At 38.2% G+C, this 12,500-nt stretch overlaps 1 protein-coding gene across 1 annotated transcript in view; it reads left to right on the top strand.

Annotated features, from left to right (window-relative positions):
* efl1 (elongation factor like GTPase 1) overlaps window positions 1-12,500 on the top strand; it is a 47,821-nt gene that overhangs the window by 12,401 nt on the left and 22,920 nt on the right. Inside the window, exons 11-14 of the mRNA XM_028440957.1 lie at window positions 547-646; window positions 7,702-7,823; window positions 9,196-9,356; window positions 9,492-9,627. Coding sequence (XP_028296758.1) covers window positions 547-646; window positions 7,702-7,823; window positions 9,196-9,356; window positions 9,492-9,627 — 519 coding nt within the window. The remainder of the gene's footprint in view (window positions 1-546; window positions 647-7,701; window positions 7,824-9,195; window positions 9,357-9,491; window positions 9,628-12,500) is intronic.

Raw genomic sequence — 12,500 nt, 5'->3', positions numbered from 1 at the left:
TGGCAACAAATAAATAAACATTTTTCTTCTTCTGTGGTTTTTTGCTATTAAGCAGAACGTTTCTCTGTGACGTCAGTGATGATCCAGAAAAGATGAAAATAAAGACAAACTCTGACTTTCTCTGTAAACATCAAGTTGAATATTTTTTCATTCTGACCTCATTGGTCTGTAGTGTAACTAATTCATAAATTCAACTACGCTTTTAAAATCATTGAAAAATATCAATAAATAAATGTATATTTACTGCATTATAAATGTGATTTATTTGACCAGTTATAGTTTTAATTTAAATCACATTTTGTTCTTGAAATCCAGCCTGAATCCAACACACATGAATATACATCTATAGTAAAAAGTTTAGAATAACACAATCAGGGTTTGATCCAGATTAAAACTAAGATTAGATTATGTGATCTACCGATTTTAGTTCTGAACCCATTTTCAATAATTGATCCAAAATGTGATCAGATTATGTTTGGACCAACTGGTTCCACTGGTACCAGAGGTCATTGTTGGAACAGGATTAACTCTGTTCTATGTTCTCAGCGTTCCTAAAGTGTTCCAGTGAGGACGACGCTCCAGTCATTGTGTTTGTTGCTAAGATGTTTGCTGTGGATACAAAGACTTTACCTCAGCACAGACACAGGTAAGACCAACAGGTGGCGCTGTGCTTCCATTACACTGAGCATGCTTTAGCCTCAGTGTTGTCACATATAAGTCAGTGTACTTTTAATGAAAATGGTTTTTTTAGACATAGATCTACTAATGAGGACCTTTAGAAGGTTTTAGAACACATGTATAAAGACAGGATCAAGTTCATAAAAAGCTAAAACGTCTTGGTTTATTTTAACAGATTATTATTTTACAGATAAAGGTATTACACACACACACACACACACACACACACAGAGAGACTCTATACTGTTCTACGCAACAGAAGATATGAAATTAACAGTACTAGTACAGTGCCCGTCAGAAGTATGTATTCATGTGGGAGCTTAAGGTTGTATGTACATAGATGTGTACATACTCTGTACTCTAGTGTTATAAAGGGTCTATTTGCAGGTGCAAAATAAAACAGCGTGTGCGATTTCCCTGGTTTAATTCTTTGGTACATGAACATGATAAATGTTTGTTGTTTTTAACTCACTTTTATAATTTTTTTTTTGGTGTATTTTTCTGTAATGTTTGTTTTTTGGAGTCATTATGTGTATTTGTGTATTTGTATAATTATTGTGTGTGTGCGTGTGTGTATGTGTGTGTGTGGAGTCATGTGTATTTTTCAGTTGTCTTTTTGTGCATTTTTTTGTGTTTTATTTTACTCATTTAGTATATTTTTATTATAAATAAATAAGTACCGTGTGTGTGTGTTCCCGTGAAATGTTTGAGACGCTGATAACCAAACTCCATAGACATTGTAGCGCCAAACAGAAAAACAACAAAACTGCGCAAAACAGAACGTAAAGCTCCAAACTACATGAGTGAGTAAGTAAATTAAAGTATTATCTACTATTCGGCTGTCTTTAAAAAAAACAAAACAAAAATCATGTTTTACCTCGAACCGAGTGATCAGAGCTTAACTTCCATGTAAGACACCAGAGAATCTGTAGTTTTCTAGATGGAGAATTGAACAGGTTGAGGTCAAAACTGACTCTAGTGAAACAGTGCGTTATTGAATAACAGTTATATGGTTTATACAATGGGAAACGTGTCTGCAGAAGACTCACCCAGTGGTTGATGGTTTCAAATGATCTATTCAGAGAGCTCCATGTTAGAGAAGCTAGCGATAGCATAGCACAGGGGGAAGTGGAGGAGGAGTGGCCGCACACGTGACTCTTGGTCGTGTGAGGAGCTGTGCAGTGAAATAGATATAGATGGTGCGCTAGCGCCCCCTCACACCCTGAGGTCAAAAGTTGAATAGGTTTCATTTCGGGGCCGTTCAGAAGTGAAATAATATTAAAATAAACATTTGGAAATGACCAAATTATTCCAAAATAACAGATACACATACTCGGGGTATTTAGAACCCGTTGACTAAGTTTCAGGTCGAACTGGCACCTTGTCGGGAGATATTTGCTCCACACACACACACACACACACACACACACACACGTCCCTTGCTTTTTAGGAATACTAAAGCTTCATGTGGGAGCATAGGGGATATATTTACGGGTGTATTTTTCCTGGTTTAATAGGACATGTGCATGACTTCATCACTTTTATATTTTTTTGTATGGTGTATTTTTCTGTAACGTATGTTTTTTTGGCGTCATGTGTATTTTTGTATAATTATTGTTTTTGTTGCTACTGTAGTGTGAATCAGGAGTAATTTTGTGTATTTTTCTGTAAATGTATGTGTTTTTGAAGTCGAATACAGTGCCCGTCGTATGTATTCATGTGGGATTATAAGTACTTAGTTTAGTGTATTTTGAGACATTTCCATATTTTTTGTTGTTTAGTGTGTGTGTGCCTGTGTAACGTTCACTAAACGTATCTATTGTCACACAGACATTTCCGTCATTATAGTATAGACTAGTGCAGTGCCCGTCAGAAGTATGTATTCATGTGGGAACATAAGGGGTATATTTGCGAGTGCAAAATGTGGGTGCAATTTTCCTGGTTTAATGTCATCATTGTGTTTTTTTTTATCTTTCAGTTGTCTTTTTGTGCATTTTTTGTATAATTATTGTTTTTTTGTTGCCATTGTAGTGTGATTCTGGAGTCATTTGGTGTATTTTTTGTATAAATATTGTTTATTTTTTGTTTTGTTTTACTCATTTAGTTTATTTGTATTATAAATACTGTGTGTGTGTGTGTGTGTGTGTGTGTGTGTGTGTGGTGGTGGTGTGTGTGTGTGTGTGTGTGTGTGTGTGTGTGTGTGTGTGTGTGTGTGTGTGTGTGTGTGTGTGTGTGTGTGTGTGTGTGTGTGTGTGTGTGTGTGTGTGTGTGTCTCTCTCCATCCATCTCCTCCGTGTGTTATCTCACGCGCGCGTCTTACACATAATCCGTCGCAGGTTGTCAAGAGAGACACAGAAGTACCACAAAAAATAAACGTTTTGCAACACCAACTCTCTAAACGGCTCTGTGTGAGTTCAGTAGTTTCATCCCGGTGTAGTGCACGAACGTGCATCAGCCGTGTGTGTGTGTGTGTTTACATTGTAGCTGCTAGCATCTTTCTTAGCACAAAGAATAATATAAGAAAAACTCACCCTTGCACAGAACAAACAATCATAGTGGAGCCGTGTTGTGGACCCATTATTATTATTATTATTATTATTATAATTACTTAAGCCACTGCTTGTTACAGAAAAACTTAACATTGACGCTAAAACATTTAGCAAATATATCTCGAGTCACTGTTAATCTTTACTTCATACAAAACTACAGTACGCCAGTTAAGTCAACTATTCATCAGCATGTATGTCTATACTGTACAGAGATAGTTGGTCACACCAGAGCCACCACTGGATAAGTTTGTGTAGAGCCCTGATGATAATATACAAAAAATAGTATTAGCGAAAATAGTAATGGTTATAATAACAATAATAATAATAACAATAATAATAATAATAATAACAATAATAATAACAATAACAATAATAATAATAACAATAATAATAATGTTAATAATAGCAATAACAAAGTAATATAAGAATCTAGTAACAATAATATGATAAAAAACAATAAAAAATATTAAATAATGATATGGTAATATGATGAAAATATAGCAATGCTAATAATACAATGAGAATACCAGTAACTATAATATAAAATATTAATAATTAAAAAGGAGTTTAAAAATATAATGATCATTATAATAATGCCAATAACATTAATACAGTAGTAGTACAATTATATAATAATAGTAATAATAATAATGGCAATAACAAAATAAAGAGAATCCAGTAACTGTAATACAATAATAAACATAAAATAAGGTAATTGCAATATTAATAATAATACAATGAGAATACCAGTAACTATAAGATAAAATAAAAAAAGAATAATTTAAAAATAACAATAACAATACAGTAATAGTACAATTATATAGAGATATAATATTAATAGTGAAAGTAGTAATAGTAATGGTTATAAAAATATTAGCAATAACATATAATGAGAATCCAGTAACTATAATAAAATAATAAATATTAAAATAAAACAGCGTGTGCGATTTCCCCGTTTTAATTCTATGGGATATGAACATGATAAATGTGTTTTTTAACTCACTTTTATAATTTTTTGTTTGGTGTATTTTGTATATATGTATTTGTGTATCTTTCTGTTTTAGTATATTTAAATAAATAAATACGTGTGTGTTTGAGACGCTAATAACCAAACTCCATAGACAATGTAGCACCAATCAGAAAAACAACCAAACTGTGCAAAACAAAACGTAAAGCTCCAAACTACATGAATGAGTAAGTAAATTAAAGTATTATCTACAATTCGGCTGTGTTTTTAAAAAAACTAAAATCATTGTTTACCTTTGAACCGAGTGGTCAGAGCTTAGCTTCCATGCACAGCATGACACAGAATCTACAGTTTTCCAGATGGAGAATTGAACGGATTGAGGTCAATATCGACTCTAGTGAAACAGTGCGTTATTGAACAACAGTTATATAGTTTATACAATGGGAAACTTGTCTGTAAAAGACTCACCAGTGGCTGATGGTTTCAAAGTATCTATTCAGAGAGCTCCGTGTTTGAGAAGCTAACAATAGCATAGCACAGGAGGAAGTGGAGTCTGCAGTGGCTCACACACACGAACATCAGTGACTCACATCAGGCCCAATAAGTGAGACTTAAGAGCTTTGCTAGTTTATCAGTGTAAACACAGCTGCTCAGACGTTCCTCTCCGTATAAAACTATCTTCTTCTCTCTCACTCCTGTTTACAGTCCGTGTCTGCTGAGCTGTGTGCACACGTGACTCTTGCTCGTGTGAGGAAATAGATATAGATGGTGCGCTAGCGCCCCCTCACACCCTGAGGTCAAAAGTTGAATAGGTTTCATTTCGGGGCCGTTCAGAAGTGAAATAAAATTAAAATAAACATTTTGAAATGACCAAATTATTCCAAAATAACAGATACACACACTCGGGGTATTTGGAACCTGTCGACCAAGTTTCAGGTCGAACTGGCACCGCACACACACACACACACACACATCCTGACACACACACAGACCACCCTTGAATTACAGTATAGATATAGTATAGATGTACTGTCAACAACAAACCCAGATACTCCTAATGAGGACGTAACGCTATACTGACTGTATGTCAGAAATTAACGTGATGACGTCTTTGTCTGTGGGAAGCAGGTGGATCGAGTAGAGCTGCCCTAATACTGCTCATTTATTTGGCGACCTAAATAAAATCTCTGGAAATCGGTGGTCTACAGCCTCGGTTCCCAAAGTGGGGTACGGGGTACGCAAACTGTTACAGGGGGTACGTGGATAATAGATTAAAAACAGCGTCACAGCACTGGAAACTAGAATATAAATAGAGCAGCAGTTATAAACCTTCATGCCTTGCTAAGACTGCCCTCTAGTGGTGAGCAAATTCATCATATGGCCAGTCGCCCTGCCCTCGGCTCTCATTTCACCGTGTGCGGCAAACCGTTTTAAGATGAAGAAGTGGTTAAAACACATCACTGTCACTCCTCCAACTAGTCGTCCTACAGTTGAAGCATCACCTGCTGTTGCCAACAATAGCAAGACCCAATATTCACGGTGTGCAGCGGTAAACCTGTGGATAGCCCAGCTATAGCATGGCCATAGACAGCAGTGAGGAGTCGGAGGCAGAGCCTCATCATGCAGCCGCCTCGGACAGAGAAACGTCAAAAATACAGAAATATGACGACAGCTACATTACTATGGGTTTCACGTCTATTTGTACGGGTGGAGTTACTCAGCCACAGACATTTACATACAAAACACGCTCATTTAAAAATTAAGCCACCGGATTGTTTTGATCAACGATTAAGAGGACTGTCGACCAGTAACGCTTGTATTTTGCAGCCAAATAACGTTAATAAGAGTCGGCTGCAAGCATCGTACATGGTGAGTTACCCAGTAGCTAACACTGGCTAGCCACACACTATTGTGGAGGACCTGAACTTCACTGCAGCAGTGGAGATGGTTGAGACAATGCTGAGGAAAAGCCAGAAAAATGATACAGACTTCTTCAACACTGTCTATCTGATATACATCTATGTTTCCTATAGGATGTGATGGTAAATAAAGGATAAATATTCTCTATCCTGTCAGCGTCACATCAGATCCACTCAGTGACGTGACACAATGATCCTCCTTCTATTGGACTGCTCGTTTTAGAAGAGATCTGATTGGTCAGGAGGCGGAGCTTTAGTACTCAGATCCTAGTGTTACGGCTGAATTTACGGTTGACCTCATTTGAAGACATGATTCATTGCTCTGGTTGAATGATGGAGTCCAGGAGAAGCATTGATGATTTTATATAAAAAAAGTTTATTCTAAACTAAGAAAAAAGGTACAAGATGGAACAAAGTTAGCGTCCGTCCAAGCGTCCGTCCGAAGGAAGTGCCGCGCCCCCTAACAGTTTCAAAGCTTAAGCTTTTTATACAGATAAGAGCAAAGTTCCACTCTGGGGTAAGGAGGAGGGGAGAGTCAGATGCCCAATAGTGGAAAGATTTGAGGATGATGAAGACGTATGTTATGAAGAAGATGTGTCGCCACTCTTATCTCCTTGATAGTGTGTGCTGCATGCGAGCAGAGACTCTGGCCTTGGCTCTGTGCACTGAGTACGCTCTGTACTGTTTAATCATGATTCAGCTGTTCAAAAGTGTAAAGAGTAATGGAGTCGTCATGTATTAAAACATGACAAATTGTACACATGAACATACATTTGAGGATATGATGATGAATATAAAAATGACCATAACACTAGCCAGAAAAAAACCTGATCTCGACCAGGTTAGTTGTTCAGCCTAAGTTACCATGGTGATTTAGCCTAAGTTACCAGGGTCACGAGTTCACGTCCCGCTTCAGTCTTTTTTTTTTTGACATATTTATGACGTAGAGATGAATCTGGTGATAATATTACATTAAAAATCATATAAATGATTAGATATGAAGCAGCAGTCACTGTGTTTATATCCAGTGTAACAGGAGGACTCTCTATACAGACATCCTATGATGCTGACACGTCTCCTCAGACACATTTTATTCATATTATTCACCACTCGCCACGTCACTGAAGAGATAAAGTGATGAAACAACCAAAAAGTGACTAATCACAGGTGATTTAAGCCACTATAGTCACTGAAGGTGAGTTCAGTGTGAACACCTTTAGAACAGGATCATATTCCTCAAACACCTGCTTATTTCACCATCAGGGTGAATAAATCACTCTCTTCTGGGTGGTTACCATGGTAGTTTGTGTATTCTCTGATCCATTGATAATGGTTTTTTTATGGCACGCGTGCACGTAAATAACCCAAGGTTTACAGACTCTGGGTTATTTGACCCACTTATGGATGAACTCAGAGTTTGTTGAACCTCCTTTATGGAACACACCCCTGGTGAGTTGTTTTAGGAACAGATAATAAAAGATCTATCTTCCCTCTGTTCTTTTTTGTTCATATATGTATGGAATTATGGAATTGTGTATAGATTTGTGTAATTACGTAATAATAAACTTGAAACTTTTCTGTGCTTTAGGCCTTTAACTCAGGAGGAGATTGCTCAGCGCCGCCAGCGAGCTCGTCAGCTACATGCTAACAGGATGTTAGGGGATCAGACCAGAGCAGAGTGTGTGAGTCCACCTGCTGCTACTAGCATAGGTAAGCTAACACCTGCCACTACTAGCATAGGTACGCTAACACCTGCTGCTACTAGCATAGGTAAACTAACGCCTGCTGCTACTACCATAGGTAGGCTAACACCTGCTGCTACTAGCATAGGTAAGCTAACACCTGCTGCTACTAGCATAGGTAAACTAACGCCTGCTGCTACTAGCATAGGTAAGCTAACACCTGCTGCTACTAGCATAGGTAAGCTAACACCTGCTGCTACTAGCATAGGTAAGTTAACGCCTGCTACTAGTAGCATAGGTACGCTAACACCTGCTGCTACTAGCATAGGTAAACTAACGCCTGCTGCTACTAGCATAGGTAAGCTAACACCTGCTGCTACTAGCATAGGTAAGCTAACACCTGCTGCTACTAGCATAGGTAAGTTAACGCCTGCTACTAGTAGCATAGGTACGCTAACACCTGCTGCTACTAGCATAGGTAAGCTAAAGCCTGCTGCTACTAGCATAGGTAAGCTAACACCTGCTGCTACTAGCATAGGTAAGCTAACACCTGCTGCTACTAGCATAGGTAAGCTAACACCTGCTGCTACTAGCATAGGTAAGCTAACACCTGCTGCTACTAGCATAGGTAAGCTAACACCTGCTGCTACTAGCATAGGTAAGTTAACGCCTGCTACTAGTAGCATAGGTACGCTAACGCCTGCTGTTACTAGCATAGGTAAGCTAACGCCTGCTGCTACTAGCATAGGTACGCTAACAGCTGCTGCTACTAGCATAGGTAAGCTAAAGCCTGCTGCTACTAGCATAGGTAAGCTAACACCTGCTGCTACTAGCATAGGTAAGCTAACGCCTGCTGCTACTAGCATAGGTAAGCTAACACCTGCTGCTACTAGCATAGGTAAGCTAACACCTGCTGCTACTAGCATAGGTAAGCTAACACCTGCTGCTACTAGCATAGGTAAGCTAACACTTGCTGCTACTAGCATAGGTAAGCTAACACCTGCTGCTACTAGCATAGGTAAGCTAACACTTGCTGCTACTAGCATAGGTAAGCTAACACTTGCTGCTACTAGCATAGGTAAGCTAACACTTGCTGCTACTAGCATAGGTAAGCTAACACTTGCTGCTACTAGCATAGGTAAGCTAACACCTAACCCGCAGGAGGAACACCATGAGCTCATAACGTCATGTTTTACTCTGATTTCAACTGAAAATGAAGATGTATGAAACATGTTATTCACTTCTCTAGTTATTGATAGTTATTGACAGATGTATTGATTAAATTCTTAAAAGAGAAGTTTCTACACACAATGTGAAGACCTGTTAGAAACTAGATGGAGGACAACGAAATCAGAAGCAGTAGAAAATGTCTGTAATCAATGTGTTTGAAATGTGATCAGTTCCTCCAGAAAGTTCACCAATGAAAGAGTTTGAACCAAGGGGGGCGGAGCTACAGAAGACCTTCATTGGCTTTGGTCGTGTTTACAGTGGAGTGGTTAAGAAAGGACAGAAGATCCTGGTGCTGGGACCAAAGTATGACCCCTCCCAGGGGTTAGAACTGGTGAGAACATCTGCAGATCATTGATGGTCCAGCTTAGTGTGTGTGCGTGTGTCATGTTATTGATTAACTTAATTCAGGACTTAAATAATCATGGAGAACATTTAATAAACAAACAATATTTTTTGTCCTGGTCAGCTCCAGGGGGCGTGGCCTTCCTCTGACAGCTCATTGGCTGTCCCTCATCTCAGTTGCTGCTCCATTGGTTCCCTCTACCTGCTGATGGGCCGAGAGTTAGAAGAGCTACAGGAAGTCCCTGCAGGAAACGTCCTGGGTAAGAGTTTACATATTTGTGTTTACATATTTACATGGTTACATTGTTACATGTTTACATATTTACATGGTTATATATTTACATGTTATGAGTACATGTTTACATGTATGTATGTCTACATTTTACATATTTTACATGTTTACATGGTTACATATTTACATATTTACATGTTTACATATTACATACTATGTTTTTTCTGAGTCTAGATAATTATACCCTGGATTAATGTCCATTAGTGAGATTAAACTAACCAAACATTGCCCTCAGAGTGAATCTAGATCACAACAGTCTGAGTTAAGCGTATTGATTTCAGTCTGGTTAATCGGCGCGCTCTAGTGACGGAGGTGGGTATTACAGCGTCTGACCAACCACACTGAGGAACTGTAGAACGTCACAAATGAGGAATAATTTTTTACAAATATGAAGCATTAAAATCCATAATTCAGACCAAAAACAACGTTGTTGCTGCACTAAAAGCAGAAAGTAATTAATGCAGGAATTGACGAGTGTTAATATTGAAATTATTATTATTATTATAAACAGACACACTGATCACTTTCTCTTTCATCTTGTCTGTGATGCTGTGTTCATACATAAGGTGTTTATATTTATAATATCTACAGGCCCTCAGCGTCACCACACAATACACGCAGGCTTTATCAGCTGACTTATCAGTCATCAGATATACATCTATGTTTCCTAAATGATGTCATCAGTAAATGAAAGGATTGCATCGATGTCTAAATCAGATCAATGTCGTGTTCAAACAATACCTTTAATTGGACAGTTCACTTTCTAAGAGATCTGATTGGTCAGGAGGCGGGGCTTTAGCACTCGCTAAGATCCTAGCCAGAGAAGAAACCTGCTCGTGAGCAGACTGTTACCATGGTGACTTAGTTTTGTAGTAAGACATTAGCGAGCTCTGTAGTCCAGCACACACTGATTAAATCTCGGAGCTAATCTAGATTAATATTATAGGTTCTAGATGTTTACATGTTTAGGTTTTCATTTATTGAATTTTGATTCCACAAACCGATACCTTTCTATCCATGGCTTTAAGCTGTCATTTCTGTTGTATTGTTGGGATTGGCCACCAGGGGGAGTTCTTTTCACAGAAAATGTTTAGAAATGTCATTTTAAAACATTTTTACCTAATATATAAAGGTTTTTTGTAACAAGCAGAGAATAAAATAAAATCCTGTTCCTTGTATTTTGCTTCACAGTATTTAATGTTTGTGGTTTAAGTATTGGTATCGATTCAGTACTCAGGATCAGCATGTACACATGTCCAAGTATCGTTTAGTGGTATCGGTGCGTCTCTACTCTCTGTTTGAGGAGTAAAATAATTTAACCAGCTGTTCTACTTTAACCAGCTCTACACTATAGACATCAATATCTGATCACAGCTAAAACGTCTACGCAGTTTCACAAAAAAACTAACAACTCAAAAAGTTTAAAAGTTAGAAATGATAAAAGTACAAGTATAAATATTTCTGAACATTTTGATGGTTTATTTGTCGAAATGAGACAAACCGTGTAGGAGGAGTTAACGCAGACGGAAATAAAAACTGATAACAATAGATTGCTGATCAATCTGATCAGAATGATTGAGAACCTTCACAAACTTTAGAGCAGAAGTCATTTGTTCTTTTATTTATCATCAGTTTATTGAATGTATCCAGTAAGTGTGTGTGTGCATGTGTGTGCGTGTGCGTGTGTGAAGGTTGTGAATGATAAACCTGATATCTGGTTCATCAAGTGAGAGATTTGCTGCATTGGTATCTGACTCCTCAATCGATAGGAATTAGCCATAAATACCTAGATGAATCGATTGCAGAGTCATGGATCAGGTATCGAGAGTCTTTGAATCAGTTGATGGCGTCACACACACACGTTAGCGTCTCTAAGCTCCACTTAAGAACTACACCAGTGCTGAAGCTGCTGGTGAAACCAAGCCTGTGTTCCCTCCTATCTCCTTTCCTATCCACTGTTCCCTCCTATCTCCTTTCCTATCCACTGTTCCCTCCTATCTCCTTTCCTATCCACTGTTCCCTCCTATCTCCTTTCCTATCCACTGTTCCCTCCTATCTCCTCTCCTATCCACTGTTCCCTCCTATCTCCTTTCCTATCCACTGTTCCCTCCTATCTCCTCTCCTATCCACTGTTCCCTCCTATCTCCTTTCCTATCCACTGTTCCCTCCTATCTCCTTTCCTATCCACTGTTTACTCCTATCTCCTTTCCTATCCACTGTTTACTCCTATCTCCTTTCCTATCCACTGTTCCCTCCTATCTCCTTTCCTATCCACTGTTCCCTCCTATCTCCTTTCCTATCCACTGTTCCCTCCTATCTCCTTTCCTATCAACGTCAGAGTTCTCTATAAGCTCAGTAAAAGAGACTCATTTCTACCTCCTTTAGCCTAGGAAATACTGATACATCCTTTACTAAAGGAGAACACACAATGATGACCCACAATTCATTGCGGTGACAACATTTAAAGGGACACGCACACCCGAGTGCTCACAGCACTTTGAACAACTTTAAATAATGTAAAACCCATATATTATTATATATTATCAGATTATAACTGATATAAAACAGACACTGAGAGGAGGAGGAGACATTCTGACCTTTAAACACACAGAGGACAGTGATGATGAATAAAAAATACAGACATACTGTAAGTAAACTACATTACTGTGTGTAAAAGATAAAACCTATAATCATTGACCTGTGAGTCAGACTTAACTGTAATGTGAGAATATAAATGTCTACTTTGGACCACATTACCAGGTACCCCTGGTTTAAATGCATATTGAATCGTTAATCACAGAGTTGTGCAACCCTAGTGTTTATGTGATCTACATTCTCTGA

Source organism: Gouania willdenowi, unplaced genomic scaffold (genome assembly GCF_900634775.1).
Source record: "Gouania willdenowi unplaced genomic scaffold, fGouWil2.1 scaffold_122_arrow_ctg1, whole genome shotgun sequence".
In the NCBI taxonomy this organism is placed as follows: Eukaryota; Metazoa; Chordata; class Actinopteri; order Blenniiformes; family Gobiesocidae; genus Gouania; species Gouania willdenowi.
The sequence above is the reverse complement of the archived record's forward strand: the minus strand, read 5'-3'. Positions and strand labels throughout refer to the sequence as shown.